This window comes from Elaeis guineensis, chromosome 6 (genome assembly GCF_000442705.2).
Source record: "Elaeis guineensis isolate ETL-2024a chromosome 6, EG11, whole genome shotgun sequence".
In the NCBI taxonomy this organism is placed as follows: Eukaryota; Viridiplantae; Streptophyta; class Magnoliopsida; order Arecales; family Arecaceae; genus Elaeis; species Elaeis guineensis.
In genome coordinates, this window is record NC_025998.2 from 123,427,357 (window position 1) to 123,452,742 (window position 25,386).

The 25,386-nt window shown below is 41.5% G+C and overlaps 1 protein-coding gene across 1 annotated transcript; it reads right to left on the reverse strand.

The window, feature by feature from the left end:
* Positions 1 to 3,221: 3,221 nt before the first annotated feature.
* Positions 3,222 to 8,476, reverse strand: LOC105060057 (protein PHLOEM PROTEIN 2-LIKE A10). The gene is made up of 2 exons (XM_010943646.4): positions 7,065 to 8,476; positions 3,222 to 3,452 (listed from the first exon to the last, which is right to left on the reverse strand). The coding sequence occupies exon 1, from the start codon at positions 8,322 to 8,324 to the stop codon at positions 7,110 to 7,112; it is 1,215 nt and encodes a 404-aa protein (XP_010941948.1). The 5' UTR covers positions 8,325 to 8,476; the 3' UTR covers positions 3,222 to 3,452; positions 7,065 to 7,109.
* Positions 8,477 to 25,386: the final 16,910 nt, after the last annotated feature.

Genomic DNA, 25,386 nt, shown 5'->3' on the forward strand with positions numbered 1-25,386 from the left:
CATGAGATGGAAATTTAATCTAGTTCTTTTTTGGGGGGATAGTATTTTTTCGAGGAGTGGCTTGTTGCTAGCCTGTTATTTGAGCCTGCCATGGGGTTGATTCTTGTTCCGTTCGGTATAGAATATTCAGTGTGATGCCTAAAATATTTGATATTTTTTTGACAACAAAAGCAAACTCATGAAAAGGTTATCCAGTCTTTTAGATTCGGTTTTTTTTTTTTTTTTTTTTTTTTTTTTTTTTTTTTGTGTGTGTTTGTGTGTGTGTGTGTGATATTTGGTTCTTGCTGTCTTCTTGATCAGCTGATTCTTTTTTTTTTTTTTTTTGATGAAAATGGAGTATTGTACAATGAGTATGAATACAATCCTAAATAGAAAGATGGGTACTTTACTAGTAGGGGGCAATTGCATTGCATCTGATTGTGAGGGATTTTTCGATATCTTATCACTTCATAACTAGTGGGCAGTTTTTTGTTGGGGAAGTCTTTTCTCAATGCATGGAGCTCCAACTAGAAAGGCGTTAGTGGTTTCTCGTGGGGCCAATAATGCTAATCTTTTTTTTTGTGCTACTCCTATGAGAAGAAGGTAAGAAAAATGCAAAGCATTCTAAAAGTTGTCCTCTCTTGGTTGGATATTGGTCTAGCCTACTACGAGGATAGAAAAAAGAATATCTTGAAAATCAAATGGTAAAACATCAAAATCCGACCAATTGTCCACTCCGTAGTTATCAGCAACAAAATTCATCATCTAATTTGTTATGCTATTCATCTCCTGATAGACGTTGATAGATGTATTTAATGTCTACAGAGGCACATCTAACAAACAAATAACAAATATCACGGACAAGAGGATTAGAGACGGTGGTTCTCCTTTGACCGTGAATCTAGCTCACTACTATGGCTGAATCCTCTACCATCAGTTCTGCTTTGAAAACAAGTTTCACATAGGAGATGCCATTTCAAGCAGCATGCAGCTTAGCATCGAAGATAGTAGACCCAAGAAGATGGACATCCATCGGCGCAGTGAAGTGGGAATCAGGATTTTTGATCACAAAACAAGCACCGCTGCAGCCACCAGACACTGCTGTTAAAGTTGATCTTGGAGGTCAGGGATGGGTACTCCCAAGTAATGAGCATTGTGTGGCGCGCTCCAAGAGCAGAGGGAGAGTCTCAGGTATACCAACTCCTCAAAGTTGGCTTGGCCGATGACATCCAAAATCTCAATAGCTTGGGCTAAGGCCCTCTCTAGCATGAACCTCATCGACTGCCATCTCGCCTTAAATAGCCTTGTGTTCTAAGCCAACCAAATCTGTTAAGCAACATAAGCCGCTCTAATGTCCAAAGATCTTATAGCGTCAACCTCTATGCTCTAATGCAGAACCTCGAAGAAGCAGATGCTATCTGCTCCCCAAGGGTTATTGCCGGCAAGAGCTTGGCTAACTGCCACACTCAAACCATCCTCAAGCAGGAGAATAGGATGTGATCTATTGTCTCATCCTCCAATCCATAGCAAGGATAGATCGGTAGAATATACATCCCACGGGCTCTCAAGAGAGCTTGGTGGATAAAGAGGCAGACCCTCAAATGAACACCAAGCCTCCAAATCCAAGCACTATCAAGCCTCCGAATAGGCTCCCCCCTATAAAGGTCAGAAAGGTTCTTGGTCGCCACCTTGGATGTGTTTAACGGCCTCCACACCCTCACATCAAGACAACCAAAAAGTAGAACCACATGGGACAAAATTTTCTCAGCCAGCCAACCACCAAAAAGCTGAGACACCACCTCCTCATTCCGACTCCCCTCTGATTGAAGCAGATTGCAGACCATGATGATTTTGTCTACCTCCTAGTTCATAAAGGTAGGCCAGCAAGAGAGTAGGATATTAGCCTCTCGCTAATCCCAGACCACAAAACAAGTATACTAATGTGAGCCAGTACATCAAAGAAATGAGAGCAAATCTTCTTTCACATGAAAGAGCTTTTTCGACCAGGGCAAACCATCTCATAACATTGATGGCTATTTGACGGCTCAAAATCAAGCGGTTTGATGTAATGGTATGATATTTATTACAACATACTGATGCATGTTGCAGGCTCCAACCAAAAAGTTTAATGGAGGCTGAAAGGGGGGAAAGGTGTTTCATTTGGCACTGATGGTGCTAAATGTTTTTACAGATTAATACGTGGCCCCTTTTGATTCCAAATCGGAGTGACATTTGATTGGGCTGATGAAAAGGTGTGAGGCCAATTTCCAAAGCATGATAGGCATTTATAATTTAAAAAAAACAAAAATAACGAAAACAATAAAGCACTGACATTAGTGCTGCTATTTCTCCCATAAACGCTATGTTTGGCTGTAAATTACTATAGAGCAATGTATGAGAGGTAAGGACGTAAAATCTCCTTCAAAGATGGATAAAACTGAGGTGACCCATTACGGCCACAACGAATCAGGTTTTATAAAAAGTAGTTCTCTCCGCTGTCAAAAATTTGAACATCCAGTTCAGGAAAACAATGTTCAGCTTCAGAAAAAATAAAATAATGCTTACTTTAAGAGGAGCACAAACATTAAAACAACCAACCATAAGTCGAGCAAAATCCATGTTCTGCAAATAGAGAATTGGGATTGAAGTAACTTGTAATATTTGACGAAATAGATTCACATAAATACTGGAATATGTTGATTCTCTGAAATCCATGCACTCACAGACCAATGCACTGCATTCACATTTAGACAACTATGTAGTGCTGTATATCTGAGGAAATTTGAATTCATGACATCTAATGCTCCATCTATTTCACTGTAAGGTTAAACACCAGGTCAATAACCATTCATAAAAGTATAGACAGTCATTCGAGTCTTGTAACTGAAGCCTTCTCTCATCAAATTGTGTTCAGCAAAGATTGTCATCCTAATCTCAATCATCTTCCATGCTTAATTATGGATTCAACATTCATAATTTACTATGAACATAATGCATGACTAACAAAGATTATCATTTCCATCATATTCATGGTTTACATGCATAATAATGTCAGGCCAGCAACTTGCAGAATTGATATCATAAAAAAGGAAAATTGTTTTAATATTTTCCATCTTTTCAGATCGAGTGCAAGTATTTAGTGAGGCATCATATGCCTCCTGTGGCATACCAACTCTTTTATATATTTTAAATCACTGTGACATACCAACACATGCTATCAAAAAGCATCATTTTGTCAAGCATTTGTGAGTACTCAGTTGATCAAAAAGTAGCGTGAAGAAGATAAGAGGATTAACAGATAACTTCACCCTATCTTAGTTTTGAGTAAATGCCACTTCTGAAAAAATGACGATAGCCAAAAATTCAAATCCAAACAGAAACCAAATAGGTACATCAAACCAGCGAAGCCATGGTGAGATGCGTACGATAGAAAAATATCACTTGATGGTGCTTCAGTAGCAAGCTCGTGAACACTGCAAACCCAATATAGGCAACTTTGATTACAAAATGCTAAATACCTAATGAAACAATATGGATTAACAGGGACCCTAGCATAACATGTCTGGTGCTATGAAGTGTTTAAATCATGCCATAATTAACCATAGACGTGTATATTATGGAAGAGACGCATTGAAGCTTCAAGGGTGCAGCAAAACATGATAGCTATCAAGCATGCTGGACATTTCTCTAGAGCATGGCTTTAGTTATAGCATATACTTGCAATATCACTATGTCCACAAGTGACTATAAATATATTTTTCATAGCAGAGCACTAAGATTGGTTACCTGTTCACCAGGACATAAATTTAAAAGTTAGTTACCACAATAAGGTACAGGTGCAGTAATGGGTAAGGAAGCACTCAAAAATTAAAAAGAAAAAAAATGAAATGACAATAGAGTAGGAGTGACACTGTGAGAGTGAGAAAATAATTTAAAAGAAGCATCTAGAAAGAGGGTTTGGCAACAACAATCTACACTAGACAGAGATTCTGCAACAAAAGTTGCATCTGAGGTAGAACATTCTGACTACAAAGCCGCAAGGTATAATCACTGTAATCTTTTTTCCATCCCTTTAAGTCTCACATTATAGAAAAGACAAAATATTTAACATATTTATGAATCAGATTGTTATTATGAACTCATAAAGGCTATTATATTCATCATTCCTTGTCTCGGCCTTTATCAGTAGCGCACTGACTGAGATATAATGTAATCTTAAGATCTGGAGAAGAAAACAGGACAGCAAAATTTTCTGCAGACATTTTTATGATAGATTTGTCTTCAGACTATCAATAGGTAGTTACAGGGGGATGTGGAAAGATGAGCAAAATGCAGTGTCTTGGAAAGAGTTTTACAGGTTAGTAGTGGCAGGGGCTTAGGGTTTATTGACTACAATGTTGGAATATGGCTGCTGTGCTTTAGAAATTGTAGATCATAGAGTCTTTGCACTCTTCATGGCTTTGTTGGGGTAAAAACTAGTGACTGACAGACTGATCCCTTTGGATGACCTTCTAACATGTCATGATTTAGGAGAAACATAACATGGCTAGGCTAACAAACTAGGTGACTTTAATAGGACTTATAACCCGGTTTTTTGATTTGATTAGCTAATAAAGTTTTCACAATTCATGGATAGGCTTAGTTTAAGATGGAGAGGGAATATATAAGTGACCTGTTCTCTAGATGGCTGCTGGGTTTAGCCTAATGCCCTAATCTCTATCTAATATGGTCTACCAACTCTCAAGATAAATAAAAGAGATTCTCATGCCAGCGCCAATAACTGGAAAGAGGTGTAAGTAACTGACCAAAGGCCAGATGACCTTCATAAACCATAATTGAGGCACAGAAATTGCTTCATGCGTGTATTTTATCATTCAAGGGAGAAATACGTCAAACACATATTTCCTTCAATGTAGTGGAAGGTGATGAGAGTAAATTGGGTCATATGAGAAAGTTCTAAATCTTGTGCCATATCAAAATGAAACTATTGGTGACAGTTCTCTTGGCCTGGTGAATTCATCAGGACTTCTTTAGCTGCTGCTGTGGAAGGAAAAGGAGGATAATCTATGGTAAGACAGCTGTGATGCCAAACATGGTGCTGGTCCATGCCAAGTGATAATATATTAATCACTACTTAATAATTGAAAGATCTTTCAAGGAATAAACCAGTTTCCATACAACTACAGAGGCACTTCAGTTGATTTGACAACTAATATGTTGGATTGAATTAATCAGTAGAGGGGCTAAACCTATGAGGATACAGGCATATACACGGGATAGGAATTTTGACATTTTCAAGCTACCAGAAATGTAAACAACAAGCATATTTCAATAAATTTCATATCATAGGAGTATTCAGTGTACTCCATATGATGACTACCAGCAAATTTTCCAACTTACATGTCAAAAAATACACACATACATGCATGCATGTTTGCTGCATGCAAGCAAACATAGATGTATGCATGCATGCATATATCCACTTAAAAAATGGAATTTGGATCATCTTATTTGAAAAATAGACTGCCCAAACCAACTTTCAAGCAGACAATATCTGCTTCTTGGAATTGAAGGTATGGTCAAGGCTTGACATAGTGAAAGGAAATGGAGATGACTAGAATATGAACCGAATCCAATCTGGTAGGCCATAGAGCATTGCTCAATTGATGCAGGGAAAAGGCCTAGAGACCAAACATCCATTATATATAAATATACAGGTGTTGCCTTCAAAAGTTGGAATGAAGAAACTCCCACATCAAGATTAGCAAATAAGTCAAATCTGCAACAAGAGACTTGTCCATAGTATAGACTGAGATTGTGTCCCTCCATTAAAGAGATGACAGAACATAATTACAGAGCAGAAGACCATATCAGAGAGAGACAAGATTTTATGGATGTGTCACTATGCCATGAGTTTAGCATTTTAGACTATTGATACAGTAGAGATGTCATTAGAACCATAACTAAAAAATGAGAGTAACCATAAATTAGACTTTCATGCTATCTTTTCACTTGTTTTTAAAGACGTGCCTGTAAACCAAATGGGAAAACACCTTTTTTATTAGCAATGCATTTGGCATCTTCAAACACAATGCTATGGCACAAAACATGTCAAAAGAGGACGTGTACAGCAGGAGAATCATACGAATTACTTTACAGAGGAGACATGCAGGTTAGAAGCAAAAACAGACATCCAATCTTTGCACATTAGAAGAAATTGAAGCACATCTAGCATATATGTTTAGAAATGCTCAACTGAGAAAAATTTAGCAGAAAAGAAGTATTCACTAGTGTCTACTGTAAGAATCAACTGATAATTAGTGATTATCTAACTAGCATAATGACTATAGAGATTAATTATTACAAGCACAGAAATTTAATTTCTATACACTTTCTTAACATAATTAATTGTGTTCTTATTTTCACCAGAAAGCACATAACAGACTTCTTTCCATTCAGGAACTTGATAATTCTTCTTTCATCGTTAAAACAACACACAGGTCAATGCAGCATACTAGCATATTTAATGAATAGATCAGTTTGAGATATAGGTAACCACGAGGTCAAATAGAATATATGACAGTTAATATCAATCTTACAGAAAATAAACTCTGAGCACATTTCTCTATTGAGCAGAAAACTGAACAAGAAATGTGACAAGAACGGATAACAAGATTACCGAACAAATTTTTAGTGCAGTGCTCATGCATATCCTCATATAAATAGTCATGCACATTCCCCCACACAGAATATCTGCTCCCAAAGAGCTGCATTACTGAAACTTCAAGTATATATCATCTTTACATATCATTCTTTTTACAATTTTTCATCTTTTGTGATGAAATTATCATTTTCCTTCAATAGACACCTCAAACTAAGTTTCAGCAATATGAACAGAGAAACCACTGCAATAAAAGGTTAGGGTTGTTATTCAAATACATATAATAACATACAGTAACTTCTTTTCTTTCTTTTTCTTTCTTGATCTTGAGAACAAGCATTAATATCAGTTTTTTCTCCTCCATCTTCGGGCTGTGAAAAAAAAAAAAGAGGCCTCTTTGAAGCATAAGATCAAGATTTCTTACATAATTTGAAGATTGCTACACAGGTTGAAGGATTCCACTACCAACTTAAGCTGGCATGAAAACCCTTGTACTGGCCAGCACATGCATGCACAAGGCGAGGCATATCGTAAGAATAACCACAGACTTGGCACTGATGTATCTCAACACTGCCAATCCTCTATCAGCCACCTCATCACAAACAGCATTCACACCTCTCCTCGCACCATTGCGCAGCCTCCACTGCATGAAATCAAGCAATGACCTCACCGTTTCGAATGTTACCCTCCCTGTAACATCAAGTACAAACCTCCAGTTGCTCGGCACTGCCAATGTGGATGAAACCTCATGAACCCACCCACCACCATCCTTGCTCTTACAAGCAAATGAAGTATCCCCATCGTTCTCCATGGTCAAGTCCTCTTCTTGCTTAACACCTTGTACTCTGTTAAGCAGGGAGCTCGAATTGGATCTGGTAAGCACCTGATGTGAAGTCTTGACCAGAGTTTCCACAGAACCATTACAGACTGAAGTTAGCATGTCCTTCACCTTCGCCTCGTGCTTGGGATTGGTGAGGCCGGAGAAGATCTCATCATAGGGATTGATATCCATCGTTTTGTCGAGGTACACCGCGACAGCAGTGCTAACAAATAACTGGATGCAATCGCCGATCAATTCCCGACACTTATCACTGCAGATCAAATGAACCCACCGCGGCACCGCCGGCGAGTCAGATTGCGAGCTGCCGAAGTCTCTACCATCGGATCCCTTCGAAGAGAAGGCCGTCACCAGGTTCCTTGCAAAGCTGCCGGCCACCACGGAGGCGAAGCCGGACCCAGCGGTGGAGAAGAGCTTATCAAGAAAGCGATCCAGAAAGCTGGAGCCCGAAACCGAAACCGATTCCAGCTCGGTGGGAACGGAGCTGGATTGGAACCCGCGCAGGATTCCGACGGTCAGCGCTTCGGAAACCCTGGAGAGCGAGCCGGAAAACTCCACCGAGCGGGCGATCTTGGAGATTTGTTTTAAGCTGGTGGGGATCTCGTCGGAGTCTGAGCGGAGGAAGCGGCTAAGGTCGGAGGAGACGAGGGCGACGGTGTCGGCAGAGGAGCTGGCGGCGTCAGCGACAGCAACCAGCGCTCTGAAGAGCCTCGCGAGCTTCCTGCGCTTCCGGGACACGGAGGGGAGGTGGTAGAGCCTGTAGGCCCCGTAACCGGAGATTCCGGCAGCGGCCGCGGCGAGGAGAAGCCACCGCCGGCGGCGGCGGGAGAACTCGAGGAGATCCATGGTAAGCGCAGAAGGATCAAGATTCGAGCGGGAGACTAGGATGGGAGGTTAGGGCATCGAAGCCTACATAGGGATGCCTCCCAGCCGCCAATTATTAGAAATATTTTAACAAAAATTCTTGGCCGCAACGGGTCTGCTCAGCGGGGCTGGTGGTAAGGGGTTAATGGGTAGAGCACGTGCGGAAAAGAAGCTTCTACTGTTACAATGTTGTCGCCGAGCATAGGATGCAAATTGGACCGACCGGAAGGGGTGGGAGAAGTCCGGTGTTCTGGCCGTGGACTCGAAAGCATTCGGGTGGGGGAGCGGAATTGGGATAGAGGTTGATAGGGCTGTTAATAATTTGATTTTAGATCAAAAATTAATCTGAATTAAATTAAAAAATTAGATTGAATATAATTTGATTTATTTTTTAATTTTTATTTTTAAAAATTTTAATTTTTGATTCGGTTCACTTAAAAATTGAAAAATTTAAAAATCGAATCAAAAACTGAAATCATAATTTAAATTTTTATTGTTTACTATTTTAAAAATTTGTTGGTTACATGGATAAATGATTGATATTGGATTTGGTCTATTGTTACAATTTGCTGTAATACTTGATTGCTTGTTTGTATTGTAGATAATGTGATTTTTAATATGTTATATTTTATTTATTATCGATTTATTATTTATCAATTATCAATATATCATTATTTATCAATTATTGATTTTTAATATAAAAAATTATCAAACAATAAATTCAACGGGTTCTGAATTTAATTAAATATAATGTAACAAACTAACAATGAATCAATAATAATTATTTGAATATATTATATCAAAAATAGATAATTAAAAATAAAAAAAATTATTAAAAAAAATCAAATAATCGAATCAAAATTTTTGGTTCCGTTTCTTTCTTATTTGGATCGATTTTCGATTTTTATTTTTTTATTATTCGATTTTTAGATTGGATCTGTTCGAATCGGATCGGATCGGTTAAAACTGAATGAACAACCCTAGAGGCTAACATCTTAAACGACTGAACCAGACGGAAGGGTGATTTAAATCGATTTGGATCGGATCGGATCGGACCGCGATAAAAGAAGGGCTAGGCCTGCATTCGCTCAATTGAGCTAGGTTTACTATGGGAGGAGGGCAAAGGAAGCAAGGATTTGGTAATTTTTCTATCCCTTTCTAGCTCCCATATTTTCTTTATGCTTGCAATTCTTTCTTGTCTTTTGTGATAATTAGGTTGGAGATTAAGAATAGAGCTTGGGATTGAGAATGCACCCCCCCCCAACCCCAAGCGTCCAAATATAAAGATATTTTAAGAGTTTTACGGTGGTTATCGTGAGAGCCTCGGATCGATGGTTGTTATGATCGCTTGGATCGACGCAATGTCAAGAGCTATTTCAAATTGCCAAACCACCAATCGTTATGCAGAGCCGAGCTGTCCACCTCGAGTGGATCGATCAGGCATAATTGACTTTTCTAATCTCACAGGAGCGATCGAAGACTAGATTATCTCATCCATAATGGCATATCTAATAATCCTACAATCTCAAGATCGTACGATCTCACAGCTGTGCAATCAGCTGTTCAACAGTCTTTATATAAACCATTGGAGCTTTGAGAATCAGGTAAGCCAATCAATCTCTCTCAGAGAGCTCGTTGCTGCTTCATTATTCTCTGAGTCTGACTTGAGTGTTGGAGGATCCTCGTTGGAGCCACAATCTCCGATTTAGACTTATTTTGTAGATCACTCTAACGCCAGCATCCCTGCGCAAGGCTCAGTCGCCTTCTCTCCACCTCGATCGATTCCAGTAGCAACAGATAAAGGAAAGGCCACATTCGTATCATGGCTCCTAGATGAATATCTTTCCGACTCTCCAATGCTGCTGTCTCCCATCAGGTGGTAGGCCAAGTCAATAACCAAGTGCAACCAACGACGTTGGAGGTTCCACCACCGGCCTAGCCAGCGTCGGCTGACCAGTTCCACCAACTTTTCCAGCAAGTCTAAAATTTGATGGCCGCAGTCCAGGCAATCCAAACTTTTCTTGTGCCTCGTCAGACTGTGTTGCAGCCTACTCAGACTGCCCCTGCACCATCTCCAGTGATGCAACCTGCAATTCTCACGGTCGTGCTCCTACAGAACTTAGTCCCACAGCCACCGCTTCAGTCGGAGCCACAGGCACCTCCTCAGAGTTTGGAGAGGAGGCTGACTCATTAGAGCCACCCTAGGGCCCAACCGGCCAGGCGGTGATCTCCAAACCCATAATTAGGGCATGATTCAATACCTGATCGCCATTATCCTTTGTGCTTCAAGGCCTGTACCATTCGAGATCTCAACATCGAAAGATGATTCCAGGTGCTCGGCCAGCGATTAGATAAGAAGATAGAAAATGCTCTCAATAATAATTTTTCGATGTTGCCTTACGAGGGGTTCAACAGCAAGCCACCTTTCATCCTGAGGATCGTGCAAGAGCTGCTTTCCCTACACTTTAAATTACCTTAGCTAGAGGTCTACGATGGGATCATTGATCCCGTCGATCATTTGGAGACCTATAAAATGGCAATGCTCCTCCAAGGAGTATCTGACACCATCCTCTATCGGACATTCCCTCCGACTCTTAAGGAGGCCATCCGACAGTGGTATTCAAACTTGAAATCAGCCTCTATCTATTCTTTTGAAGACTTATATTGATCTTTCGTTGGACATTTTGTTAGCAACCGGTGATAATAAAGGTGGTCTGATTATCTCTACACTATCAAGTAAAAGGAGAGAGAATCAATTCGCACTTTTGTGAATAGGTTCAATGCGGTGACCTTAGAGGTCCGTGACCTGGACCAGTCGACTGCGATGGCTACAATGATGGACGGCATATTGAAGAACGACTTGAAAAAGTCGTTGACCAAAATTTACCCCTGAGATTTTTCGGATATGCTCGCCCGTGCAGAGAAGTATGCTCGCATGGAGGAAGCCTTTGCTGATGATCCCCCTACCAGTTCTATTGTGCCAGGGTCGAATAAGGAGCGCTTCCCAATGTGGGGAGAGAAAATCCACCATCACTCTCGGTCCCTATTCTAGAGGCAAAAAAATAGAAGCCGAAACTATCGGTCTCGAAGTTCTCCTAGGAAGGATAGACAGTCCCCACCTTCTAGGCATTACAATAACTACACATCTCTGACCGTTCCTCAGAGTGAGATATTGATGCAGATACGGCCTGAGCTGCTTGAGTCTCAGCAAATGCGGATGAAGCCAGAGCACCGCTATGACCCCAATAAGTATTGCTTTTATCATTGTGACCACGGTCATGATACTGAAGACTGCCATCAGCTTCGTGACGAGATCGAGAAACTTGTCAGACAGGGGAGGTTGAATCACTTTGTTCGGAGGGTGGCTCCTTAAAGTCGATCTCCGAGAGTTCAACAGCCACTTTTTTTACCTCAACAATTGCTCTCTCTGCCTTAGCCACAGCTGGCACCAGTGCAACAGGTGGGACGGCAGATGGGGGGATGGGCAGCAGAAGAGGAGCGACCCATCCGTGGAGAGATTCACATGATCATTAGGGGGTCGTCTGGGTCGGTAGAACCACCGGAGATGAAGCGGCCAAGGCTTGAGGGTGAGCAGGAGATGGAGGCTATCATCTTCACCGAGTGCAATGCAGAAGATGTCTTGGCCCTGCACAATGATGCGGTGGTTGTAACAGCGAATATCACTGATTTTAATGTATATCATATTTTTATTGATAATGGAAGCTGGATAGATATCTTGTACTTTTCTATCTTCTCCCATATGGGGTTCACACCTAACCAACTGAGTAGATTCGATGCCCCGATCTGGGGTTTCTCCAAAAGCTTGGTAGTCCCAGAGAGAATGATCAAGTTGTCTCTCACTGTGGGCACTCAACCCCAACGAACGACAATTCAAGTTAACTTTTTGATGGTTAAGCTCCCTTCAACCTATAATGCAATTCTCGACCGTCCAAGCTTGTAGACTCTAAAAGCTGTCATGTCAAGCTACCATTTGATGGTGAAGTTTTCGATCAGGCATGGAGTGGGATAGATTCGAAGCAACCAGACCATGGCCCGAGAATACTTTGCCACTAAGCTTCGAGTAGAGGGCCAACCAGCCCAAGCGGAGGTCCAACCTGAGCTCCCGATAGGACTGGATGCCCATGATGATCTGATTGAAGGACGTCCCCAACCGACCAAAGACCTCCTAAATGTTTCACTGAAAATGGTGAACTTGGGCCGGATTACAAAGATCGACTCATGCTTAGATGAGGTAACTAAAAGCTGGCTAACAGCTCTTTTATAGGAGAATGGGATCTCTTTGCTTGGTTGATGACAGATATGCTTGACATTGATTTGGAGGTAATATTCCATCATCTGAGAGTGGACCCAACCCATCGTCCGGTAAAGCAAAAGAAGTAGAGTTTTGCCCTGGAATGCCTAAAGGCCATAGCTGAGGAGGTGGACAAGCTTTTCAAACCCAATTTTATCAAGAAAGTCATGTATCCGGATTGGTTAGCTAATATTATGCTGGTCAAGAAGGCAAATAGAAAGTGGCGCATGTGTATCGACTTCATCGACCTCAACAAAGTTTGTCCCAAAGACAACTATCTTTTGCCTCGAATTGATCAATTGGTGGACGTCACCTTTGGGCATGAGCTCTTCAGCTTCATGTATGCTTTCGTCGGCTATAATCAAATTTGGATGGTACCTGAAGATGAGGAGAAAATAGCTTTTATCATTGACTGTAGATTTTATTATTATAGGATGATGCCCGGCTTAAAAAATGCAAGGGCCACCTATCAGCGGTTGGTGGATAAAATCTTCAAAGATTAGCTCAACCACAATATGGAGGCGTATGTTGATGATATGCTCATCAAGAGTCGGATTGCCCTGGATCCTATTGCTGACCTTCGAGAGACCTTGGTACTCTCCGTTAATTTCGAATGAAATTGAATCGACAAAGTGTACTTTTGGAGTCACCACCGGCAAATTTCTTGGATTCATGATCTCTTAGAGGGGCATCCAAGCGAATCCTGAGAAAATTAAGGTGGTCCTTGAGATGGCACCACCAAGGACCATAGGGGAGGTGCAACGTCTCACTGGTAAGATTGCCTCACTCAATCGCTTTATCTTCAAGTCAGTCGAAAGGTGTCTCTCCTTCTTTAAACTCTTAGACAGCCAAGAGACTTCCAGTGGACCACCGAGTGCCAGAAGGCATTTGAGGAATTGAAGCAATACCTTAGCTCTTCATCGTTGCTCTCGAAGCCTTAGTCTGCTGAGGAGTTATTTTTCTATATCACCGTCACCCCTGTCGCAGTCGGCTCAGTCCTGTTTCGGAAAGAAGGATGAGTGCAAAGACCTTGTACTACACCAGCAAGGTTCTCCATGATGCAAAAATCAGATATTCTAAACTTGAGAAGCTGATTTTTACATTGGTCCTCACGGCAAAAAAGTTACGACCTTATTTCTAGGCTTATATGGTGGTGCTGCTTACTGATAAGCCAATTAAAGCTGTTCTCCACCATCCAGATACCTTGGGGTGGATTGCAAAATGATCTTTGAAACTCGTCGAACTAGACATACAGTACCGCTCGTGGCCTACCATCAAGGCTTAGGTGTTGGCAAATTTCATCCTCGAATGCACCATTCCAAATGGGGAGGACTCGAAGGTTGCAGAGAGTTCAAAAAAAGGGGAGAACCCAAGGTCTGGCGAAAGCTCAAGAGGTAGACATGGGATCTGACCTAGAGGAGCTCTGGACACTGCACGTCGATGGTTCATTAAGTGTAATGAGGGCGGGGGCTGGACTCATTCTTACCAGTCCTGAAGGAGAGGTAGCGGGATACATCTTACGTTTTGACTTTCCAGCTACTAATAATGAGGCAGAGTATGAAGCTTTACTTTCTGACCTCTGGGTGGCAAGAGAAGTAGTGGCCCAACATCTGAAGGTTTTTAGCGACTCCTAATTGGTGGTTGGCCATATCAAGGGTGGCTATGAAGCCTGAAAGGAGAATATGAAAAAATATCTCCAAAAGATAAAGGACTTAACCTCGACCTTTTTAAACTTTGACATTCAGTAGATCTCTAGAGCGGACAATGCCAAGGCAGATGTGCTATCAAAGCTAGCGACTTTACTGCCCACCAATTGGGAGGAGGAAACTTACTTTGAAGCACTAAAAATCTCAAGCCTCGAGGAGCCTCTTGCTATTCAACAAATTAATAAAGAGTCCTGCGGGATCGATCCTCTACTCAAATATCTGAGATCAGTTCTGATCGCAGAGAAACTCGAAAAGTAAGAAAGCAAGTAGCCCGTTACATCCTCTACGACGACAAGCTGTATAGATGATCCTTCTCTCTACCATTATTGAAATGTTTGCATCCATCCGAGGTGGATTATGCACTACGAGAGGTCCATGAAGGCATTTGTGGAAGCCATTTGGGGGGTAAATCCCTCTCCTATAAGATTCTCTGTCAAGGATATTACGGACCCACCATGCAACAAGATGCAGGCGAGTTTATTAAAAAGTATGATTGCCGCCAAAGGATTTTCAATATCCAGCATCAACTGGTAGCATCTTTAACTCCTATCAGTGTCCTTTGGCCATTCGCTCAGTGGGGGATATATATTCTTGACCCCTTTTTCCTTACGTCAGGTTAGCATAAATTTTTTTTGGATAGCCATCGACTACTTTACAAAGTGGATCGAAGCCGAGCCTTTGGCTTATATAACAGAAGTCAAAGTGAAGGATTTCATCTGAAAATCTATAATCTGCCACTATGATCTTTCCAGGACATTGATCACAGACAATGATAGACAATTCAGTGATACTCGACTCCATGAGTTCTACAGAGAATATTAGAAAGAATATCGTTTTACTTCGATTGGCCATCCACAGGCGAATGGAGAAGTAGAAGTACCCAATCGAACCATCCAGCAAGGCTTAAAGGCCAAGATCAATTGAACTGGGGGGTCATGGGTCAATGAGCTTTACCATGTGTTGTGGGCCTATTGGACCACCCAGAGGCTCCCAACTAGTGAGATCCCTTTTAACTTGATATTCGGGACTGAAGCAGTCATCCTTGTAAAGTTTGAACTTTCTTTCCTTAGAGTCGTGGAGTATAATGAAGATACCAACTTAGTATGGCTACGGGCTAACCTCGATTTAATTAAAGAAAGTAGAGAGCGTGCCGCTGTAAGAATGGTTGCCTACTATAAGAGAGTGGCCAAGTATTATAATTCTCGAGTTAAATTGAAGAAATTTCGAGCTGGCGATCTTGTGTTACGGTGGGCCAAGGTTTCACAGCCCACTGAGCAGAAGAAGCTGTCACCCAACTGAGAAAGCCCTTATCAGGTGGATGAAATGGTACGTCCTGAAACCTATATGCTCAAACAGCTTGACGGGATGCTAATCTTCAGGCCATAAAATTTAGCTAACCTCTGTATGTACTATTAATGATGTTCTAACATCTTCTTATACGAATGAGTCTTCAAGTTTAATATGAGCACGAAGGAATCTCTTTCTAGTTGACTTCATAAGTTTCCTTAGCTGTGACTATGGTCAATTCATGGAGGACAATCTAAAAAATCTTGACGGCTCAGAAGTGGGCTAACTTACAAGACCTCTACAAAGCACTAGTCGCACGAGAAGCGGAGGGAGGCCCTAAGGGACCTCTTAAGGGCTAACTAATATGATTTTCAAAAGATCGTCGAGAAGGGCACAAGATGCCATAGGCACAAGATGCCACAGGCACACGCTGCCTCTAATGAGGGCTAACTAGCCAGACCCTCAGAAGATTATCGAGGAGGGCACAAGATGCCGTAGGAACAAGATACTGCAGACACACGCTGCCTCTCATGTGAAGACTAGAAGAGCACAATATACTGCAGGCATAAGATATCACAGGCACATGCTGCCTCTCGTGAAGGCTAACTAGCCAGACCCTTGAAAGATCGTCAAGGAGGGCATAAAAATATCGTAGGCACGAGATGCCGCAAGCACATGCTGCCTCTCATGTGAAGATGAGAAGAGCACAAAATGCTGTAGGCATAAGATGCCGCAGGCACACACTGCCTCTCGTGAGAGCTAACTAGCCGACCCTCAGAATACTGTCGAGAAAGGCACAAGATACCACAGGCACACGCTGCCTCTCATGTGAAAATGAGAAGAGTACAAGATGCCACAGGCACATGCTGCTTCTCCTGAGGGCTAATTAGCCAGATCCTCAAAATACCATCGAGAAGGGCATAAGATGCCATAGGCACAAGATGCCGTAGGCACATGCTGCCTCTCACACAAAGATGAGAAGAGCACAAGATACCCTAGGCACAAGATGCCGCAGGCACACGCTACCCCTCATACGGGCTAACTAGCCAGACCCTCAGAACACTGTGGAAGAGGGCATAAGATGCTACAGACACATGTTGCTTTTCGGATCAAGATGAGCAGAGTCTGTCACTTATAAGATGAGCCAGGCACAAACCATTTTTTATGATCCGAGCCAAAGATGGGTAACTGCTTTCGTAATAAACAAAGTATTAGTTGCCTTTCAAGCAAAGTGATATTTGCTTTCTCCAATTATTCTTGATCAGTCCTAGCACATAATGACTCATGGGTTGGTTTGAAAAATCACCTAGTCAAGACTCCTAGATAGGAGCAAGCCTAAATTCTTAAGTCCGAAACCACATGCGACTAAAATAATCCTAGGCTCTCCAAGTTGGAGCTAGCCTCCATATGATAAATCAGAGATATGAATGCAGGTACGAAACACAAGCCTAACAGAGGCAAGATAATTTTTATTAATTTGAATTTTTATAAAGAGTGGGTGCCTTAAGCACCACTTTATCAAAAAAAAAATAAAAAAAAGATTTTTTTTACATGACATTCTCAGTGCCACATTACACACAAAGAGAAGATCATGTCGGTCCAGAAAATCATGCCGATCTAGAAGATCATGTTGGTCCAGAAACAGATCCCTGCCAGCCGACAAACTCAGTCTGGAGCCCTCATTATCATAGAAGATAGCAACGATCGGGTGACAGACACTCTCCTCAATCCCCAGCTCAAGGATGAGGAGGCTCCTTCCTCATCTGACAAGGAAGCCTCCTCATCGATGTTCTCAGACTGAAAAGGGTGGAGCTCTAAATACGGTATTATCTACAGTAGGCAGGCTTTACAATTTTTGAAACTATCGATGAATCCATTGGTGGCAATATCAATGATCTCCCTCTTAAATTTTATAGAATTTCGGTACTCCTGAATACAGTGAGTCTGGACCTCCGGAGGAATCTGCTCGAACTGGGGGGTGCGATGACCTCTGGGCCTTGATGGGGACTGCAAGATGGAAGGTATCTAACAAGAGGAAGTTGGACCTATGCTTCTGGCTCTCACCCTTATCCAGGCTTCTCTTATAAAAGCCCATATTTTTTTTACCCTGGCTTTCACCTATGGCAAAGGGGGATGCAAAGGGGAGTGCGAGGGCGATGCCATCATGACAGGAGAGAGGAGTTTCTGTGAAGAAAGAAGATGGAAGATTGAGTTTTTCTGCCCTATTAGCCTTTATTTATAGGCATCAACATCTGCATTAATCACCAATCAACGATCGAAAGGGGTGTGACTATCCATCAGGCAATTAATGACGTACCTTTTTATTATCAGAAATAAATCTTGACGACGCTTTGCTGTCTGGGACGTAGAAATGTGGCATGTTCTTACACGTCCTATACTTTCTTCTAGGCATAACCTTATCAGAAAAGTCAGTGGCCATCATTCTCTATGATCACCCGCATTAAAAGAATAGAATGAAGTTATCACTCGGCTACTCATCTCGAAGCAATATTATTAATTAATTGTTACAAAGCAACATTAACAAATAATCACTTCGAACCTACATGCGCAAGTGAAAAAGACAAGGTATGATTAAGACATTTTATTTATTCCTCTTAAATTTTTACAATGATCATGAAAGGTCATACTATAAAATAAAAGAAAAATAAGAAGGCTACAAGGCAGCGTCTGGAGCTAGGGCACCTGTCACGAAGACATCCACTGCGGTGGGATCTCATATTTCATCTAAGAAGTTCAAATCCAGTTCCAAATGCTTGATGGTGATTTTATTCCAGATTGACTGCTTCCCAACATCATAGGTATTAGCAGAATATTTGGCTTTCTTATCCTCATACTCCTCAGAGGCTCGAAAGTCTTCAATAGTCTTGAAAATAGCCTCTGCTGCCTTCTTCTCTTTCACCTTTAGTTGGGCCTCGAGCTTCTTTATTCTTTTCAATAACTGAGAGTTCTCCTCGACAGCTCCTCTTAATGTAGCCTCAACATCCTCGACAGTCCTATCGGCAATATCAACTCTCATGGAGGCCCTCCAGCTTTTCTTTCAGCCTTTTCCTTTGCACCTTTAAGCATCCCGACCTTGAGCTGGAACTTCTCTTCTCTTTCGTGAGCTCATGGGAACTCTCTATGTATCCATTCAAATAATGGGTGAGCTGGTAAAAAAAATGATCCTTGTGAATAAACATTAGGCATATATAAAAAATGAATAAAATTACAGGAGGGAGCATACCCAGATGAGATAGTTGACAGCTACTTTTCTCAACTCTTTTCAAGGGACGTTTAGTAGCTCATTTGCATTAGCTGAAAAAAATATCCTGGAGAGCAACTCACTCGCCAACTTGGGGTCCCTCAAAGCTAAAGCCTAGAGCCTCAGAGTGGCTGGAGTGGCTACTGACACACTGACCGCCTCAGCTATCGCCTCGTTTAAGAGGAGACCAACAATGGGAGATACTGGTTGAGCCAGCAAACTTGAAGGATAAGACAAGCTCAGAATTACCTCCTCGAAACTTTGGTTTGCCTGGTTCGCTCGGTTGCCCACCGTAGCCGAAGCAACAAGTGAGCCACTACGCACCCGCACGATTTCAAAGTCATTGGCAAGAGGAGGTCGAGATTCTTTTGACTCCGAAAATGGCTACACAGGACTCTCAACTCTGACACGAGTACTTCATCCACTTGTGGGCTCGGCTACCCTTTTCCATAGGGCTTTTTTTTTTTGGTGGACTCGGGCTCTTCCCAGCAACCACCTTTGCAACCAAGATAATCAGATTATCAAGGTAGGAGTAACGAAAACCAAAAGAATGCAAGACATAAGCAGCCGACCCTCATATACCTTGGGGAGCAGCCTGATTGATGCCAACGTTAAATAGTGTCTGGGCCGATAATAGCTCCTTCAGATTTGGAACCTTGAAGCCACGCAGAATTGCTAAATCCTACTTCAAGCAACCATTGGTCGGAGGTTCCTTTAGTGCGACCTCTTGAGGTTCGCCTCAGGCGATGAAGCCCCAATCTTTGTCTGATGTTTGAGAAATGAAGAAGAACTGTGGTTTCCAACCATGGACGGTAGAAGGCACATCCGAAAAATATAAATAGAAGCCATCTTTCTTCTTCTAAGAAATCACGTACCACCATTCGTGCGAGTCTAGATGCCATCTAAGACTGAAAAAGAGGTGGAAGAATGTGACACTAGGATCGATCCCAGCCAAGACACATACTGTGATGAAGCCACAAATGTGCCACCAAGAGTTCGGCACAATTGTGCATGGCGATATCTTGAAGAATCGAAGAAATGCTACAAAGAAGGGGTGGAAGGAAAGCCACAACCCTGTTCAGAAACACTTCTCATAAAGGCTCATCCATCCCGGAGGTGGTTGGCAGACTCGATCGTCTGGATTTGAAACTTCTAACTGAAACTTCAGAGGGATTTGGTACTGTCCATGAAGCGTTACTATGTCCCCCTCAGCTAACTCGGATCAAAATCCTAATGGCGCAAAGGTAGAGTCTCTGAAGGCTATTTCTCTCAAAGCACAGAGGATAGTGGAAGAAAGAAGCACCTACACCAAAAGAGGAGAAGAACAATTTAAAACTTTGCAGAGCCTACGTATGGTCTTGTCTAGGACTTTAAATAATTCTTGAACCAATGAAACATCCAAGGGCTGTCTCTCATCAATGCATTAATTACAGATGACGTGAATCGGCAAAAAGCAAACATGCGCAAGATGCGTGGCAATCACTGATGGATATAATTTCTGCTGCCAATTTGATAGTTAAAGTCAGTAGTAGGCAAATCATACTTTACGCCACTTTCGAAGGGATGCACAAAGATGTGCGCCAATACCTCCCCACACGAAAATGATTCGAATTCCCATCTTCCTGAAAGCTATACGGCAGGTATGAGATATCTGGCCTAGATCGAAATTTGAATCATAATTTACTAAATTTTATGATTCTAACTAAATTTTATCTAGCTCAGATTATGGCCCAGCCCATGCCTTGCTCAAAATGGGTTGGATTATGCACTCGCTTAAATTACAATGCTAATTAAGTTTTATGACTTCAAGTTATAGCTAGGTACCTAATATATATTGACACTCGATTAGTATTCTTCAGAACATGATTTATATCCATCCATACATGGAACCAAAATCAAATGCATTTATATATTCTTATGAAAATTCTATTACAAGACTGGAAGGTCCAGTTACAAAAAAAAAAATGAGAGGAAAAAACGTAAATCACTACTTAGAAGCATCATCGGGACAACTATCTACGAAGCAGTCTTCCTCAGCATAGACATCCCCCTCGGTCTGAACAGTCGCGTCGATGTTACTCACCTCGATAGGAAAGCAGGATATTCTCATAAATCTCTCGACACTATCTGTTGCCATAGCCAACAAGCTCTCATCCAGATAGTTGGTCTATAGAGGCTCGATAGGGTTTGAAGGAAAATACACTCGGATGATGGTTTTACACTTCTTGAAGCCCATGAAGAATGCTGCCTTGCAAGCTTGGATGATGATTTTGGCTCCATTCTTAGCCAACTGACTTTTTCTATTTTCAGTATTTTTTAGTAAAAGCCCTTGCTCTATAAATTTATCCTAGAGGAGTTTGTGATTTACCTTCCTCTCCTCCAACTTCTTTTTCAAATTCTTCACGTTTGACAGGGTCTTTCGAGTTTCAACAGATAGTTCTGAAGATGCCTGGACCCCTTTAGAAACAGAGCGCCCATCTCTCTGAGATATTTTTTCTCCACGGTTTGTCCTTTCTGAAGTTCTAGCCCTCTTGGCCCGACCCTCACTAGGACTCCTTCGAGAATGAATTTTGGAGAGGAAAAGATCTCGGCTTCTCCTTCTCCCGAGTGACCTCCTCAGCTGCTCCAAAATATTACGGATCCAATGGCAGTCTCCCTCGGCCTCTAACCTTTATCTCTCAAGATTTTCAATTTGTCTCTTGAGATCCTCAACCCTTCTTTTGGATCTAGACCTTGCTGCTCAAGAGCTTCAATCCACTTTTCAGCCTGTCTCAATTTCTCATCTCGACGATCAATCATCTTTTAAGCTTCATAGAGGGCTTCTTTAGAAGAATCAAGCTCCCTCGCCAGCTCGTCACTCTTATTCTCCATTTGCTCTAGTTGATATTTCAACAAATCAACTTCCTCCCTCACCATCGTAAGTTTCAAGGACAGATCATCAGGGGTGGAGCCAACAAAATTAGTGAGGTAATGTCCCATCTGTGCAAAAAATTTGATGAATAAATGTCAAAAGTATTGCAGGTGGCAGAAGATTGAAAAATGAGTGTTTGGAGATCTTTTATCTGAATGAGAGATCTAAAGACACTTAACATTTGTTGTTGCGCTCCTCGTCCATCCAAAGACTGCCCTTCAAATGGAGGAAGAATATCCCTCAGGAGTTTTGCCGTAACTTGAAAATCCTCCATCATTGAGGGAGCAGAAGACACCAGTTGTAAGGGACCTTCATGAAAGACAGTCGGGATACATTGGGCATCCATCATCGACTCTTGAGACTCTTCGATCTTTGTGCCCACTTTCGACATCCCTTCGAGAAGACCGGTCGCGCCCTCCACTCATCTTTCCTCTGTCGAAGCTCTTGATGGGTGGTTGCTCGTATCCTCTTCTTGTACTTGCTCCATCAATATTTTTTCTATTAAGGTCTCTTCAAGTGTGGCCACCATGACCATCGGCAAAGGAATCATAGGCTTGATGATCGGAGTGGGATTTTCATCTCTTCCAACCTCATGTTTTGATACGATGATCGAAAACTGAGTGTCACCCCTCATCGGAGCCGATAGGCCAACAGACAGAACTCTGACCTGCCTCCTGCGGGCCGATATCAATTCAAGCTTCTTCACACATTGGGGATCTATCTTGCCTCCAGAAATCACAATAGACCAACAGAACAGGTGAAGGTTGCTATCGCCTTTCGATGCTCTTGAAGCACAAATTTAAAGAGGAGGAAGAAAATAAAAAGTCACCGCTAGATAATTAAATTTTCAAAAAAAAAAAGATTATTACCTGAATGGTCCCATCGTTCATGGCCATCTGCATCAATTGCGCTAAGCTGACGACATCTGTTTTAAATGCTGCAGACAGGTGTCAATTCGAAGGTGCGTACGCCCTTTGATTCAAGGCACTTTTGGGATACTCCTTTTGTCTGACCCTCATACCCAATAGTAGGGGGATAGTGCTACGGTGGTTATCGCGAGAGCTTCGGATTAACGGTTGCCATAAGCGCTTGGATTGGTGCAGTGTCGAAAGCTACTTCAAATTGCCAAGCCACCAATCGTTCCATAGAGCTGAGCTGTCCACTCCGAGTGGATTGACTCAAGCGTAACTGACTCCTCTAATCTCGTAGGAGTGATCGAAGATTGGATTATCTCATCCACAATGGCATGTCCAATGATCCTACAATCTCGAGATTTCACGATTTCACAGCTGTGCAACCAGCTGTTCGACAGCCTTCTATATAAACTACTGGAGCTCTGAGGATTAGGTAAGCCAATCAACTCCTCTTAGAGAGCTCGTTACTGCTTCATTGTTCTCTGAATCTAACTTGAGCGTTGGAAGATCCTCGTCGGAGCCACAACCTTCGGTTTGAACTTATTTTGCAGGTCACTCCAGCGCCAGCATCCTTGCGCGAGGCTCAGTCGCCCTCTCTTCGACCTCGATCGATTCCAACAACAACAAGAGTCAAATAGGTTAGACAGCGGTGATGTCAGTAATGCCATTAGTTTATTTAACTAAAAGATGTTATTAGGGTTATGTGTCATGCATATAGCAAAAGTTAATTTATGGGATGCATATTTTCAAAATGCTAGATGGAAGAATCTGTAATTATTTTAAATTATGAGGGAGATCATTGTAATTTAATCAATTCTTTTCTACAATTTGAGAACTTAATTAGCTTGAGATCAGAATTTGAGAGGAGATACGGGAAATCTAAGTATTTGAAATTTTACCATGCCCAATAGGTAAATGGATGAGATCTGATGGCCCTCGTGAATTTGTGCCTCTGTGCCATGTATCACAAGGTATTTAGGGTCGTAGTTAAACATGTTCCGAGTTACCGACAGGTGCCTCTGTGCCATGTATCACAAGGTATTTAGGGTCGTAGTTAAACGTGTTCCGAGTTACCGACAGGGAAAAGGTCTCGAGATTGTAGAAAAACAAGAAGTAAAAAGTTTGCAAAGTAAATAGATCAAGATATAGCATTCATGATTAAATTGAGAAAAAAAAAAGGGGGGGTGGCTGGTTTAGGTCAAAACATAAAAATTGAAATTCTTTTTTAACAAAAATTAAGTTAACATTGCGTCTTAAAAATTTCTGAAGTAATTTTGCTAATTGAAATGGTTAGATATAATTTAGCTAGACTCATGCTGTGATAAGACAGGTTTTCAGAATGGTCCGACTAGAGGCAAGGACTCATATTTTGATTAATTTAATTAAAAGATAAAAGCTGAAATAATCATTCAACCAGAAAGATAAACTCAGAAATAATTTGACAATTTACAAAGTTAATAGAATTATCAAGAAGATGATGATAACGAGTAGTGCTCCTGACACGTTGTTGAGTTCTGATATTATTGAGTTTATTGCAGTGAATTCCAAGAGTTCTGCTTATCTTTTATATTTTTCAATGTATTAGTTGCTCTTTCATCACGTTCTTCTCCTCTTTCCCTGGTGCTCATCACGGCCAAGGCACAGCATGCACATCGTGATGTGAGTTTAAATGTATCTGAGTAGGAAGTCTTTGCTATCTATTGTTTCATATTATTCAGAACCTAGGTTTTATATCTTGGAGATCTGTGCACTTCGAATTACAAGGATGGTACATCAAAAATGTTTATAGACAATTGTGCATTCATCAAGATAATTATTACTTGTATGTTCGTAGAAAAGATTCAGTAGGTCATTGATTATGGCTATATGACTTTGTCATGGATTACTATATTTGTTAAAAAGAAGCCCATATAATACCCTTGTTAAAAGGACCCAGCCTAATCGTTAACATCTTCCCCTCCCAATCGTGTGCCCTAGACTCAAATCTGAACCTCTCCTTTCCAGGTAATAAGAAGGTTACACACACAAAAGGGCACAAACAAGTCCCATTTCTGGCCTTAGGGCACAAAAATGTGTTTGTACTAACCCTCCTCAGCTTTGCAATTGGTTGTCCCTTTTGTTTTTTCTCCAGTAGTAGCATGAATTGTTTTCCCATACTGGTGTCTTTTTTGATCAGCTGAAGAAACCTGGTACATCTGCATGCTCTCTTAGGTTTCAGCAGCAGTACCTGGACTTACTGATTTCTATTGAAGTTAGGTTTTTTTATTCAGAATTACAGTTTTAAAACCAATTGTTCCAAAAGTATGTATACATCATGCAACAAGCAAACAATTGTTTAATAGTCGTGGGAAATTAGGATCAACATCAACCTGAGAGTTCTCTTTCATGCACTGATTATGGGAGTCATTCTTTGCTCAATAATATAATAATGCCATTTTTCTTCGTGAATGTCAGTAGTTTTGCATTTTGTTTAAGAGTTCCTTATGCACTTCTTTGTAGCACCTTATGTCCTTGGATTTTAGCAGGATATCTAAACGAGGTGTGCAATTTAAACAATAAAAGAGTATCAAGAAAGCTCAGATGCAATCTATACAAAGTAAAAGGAACTTGAATTGCCAGACGATTAAAGGTCGACTACTGTCAACTTCTGTG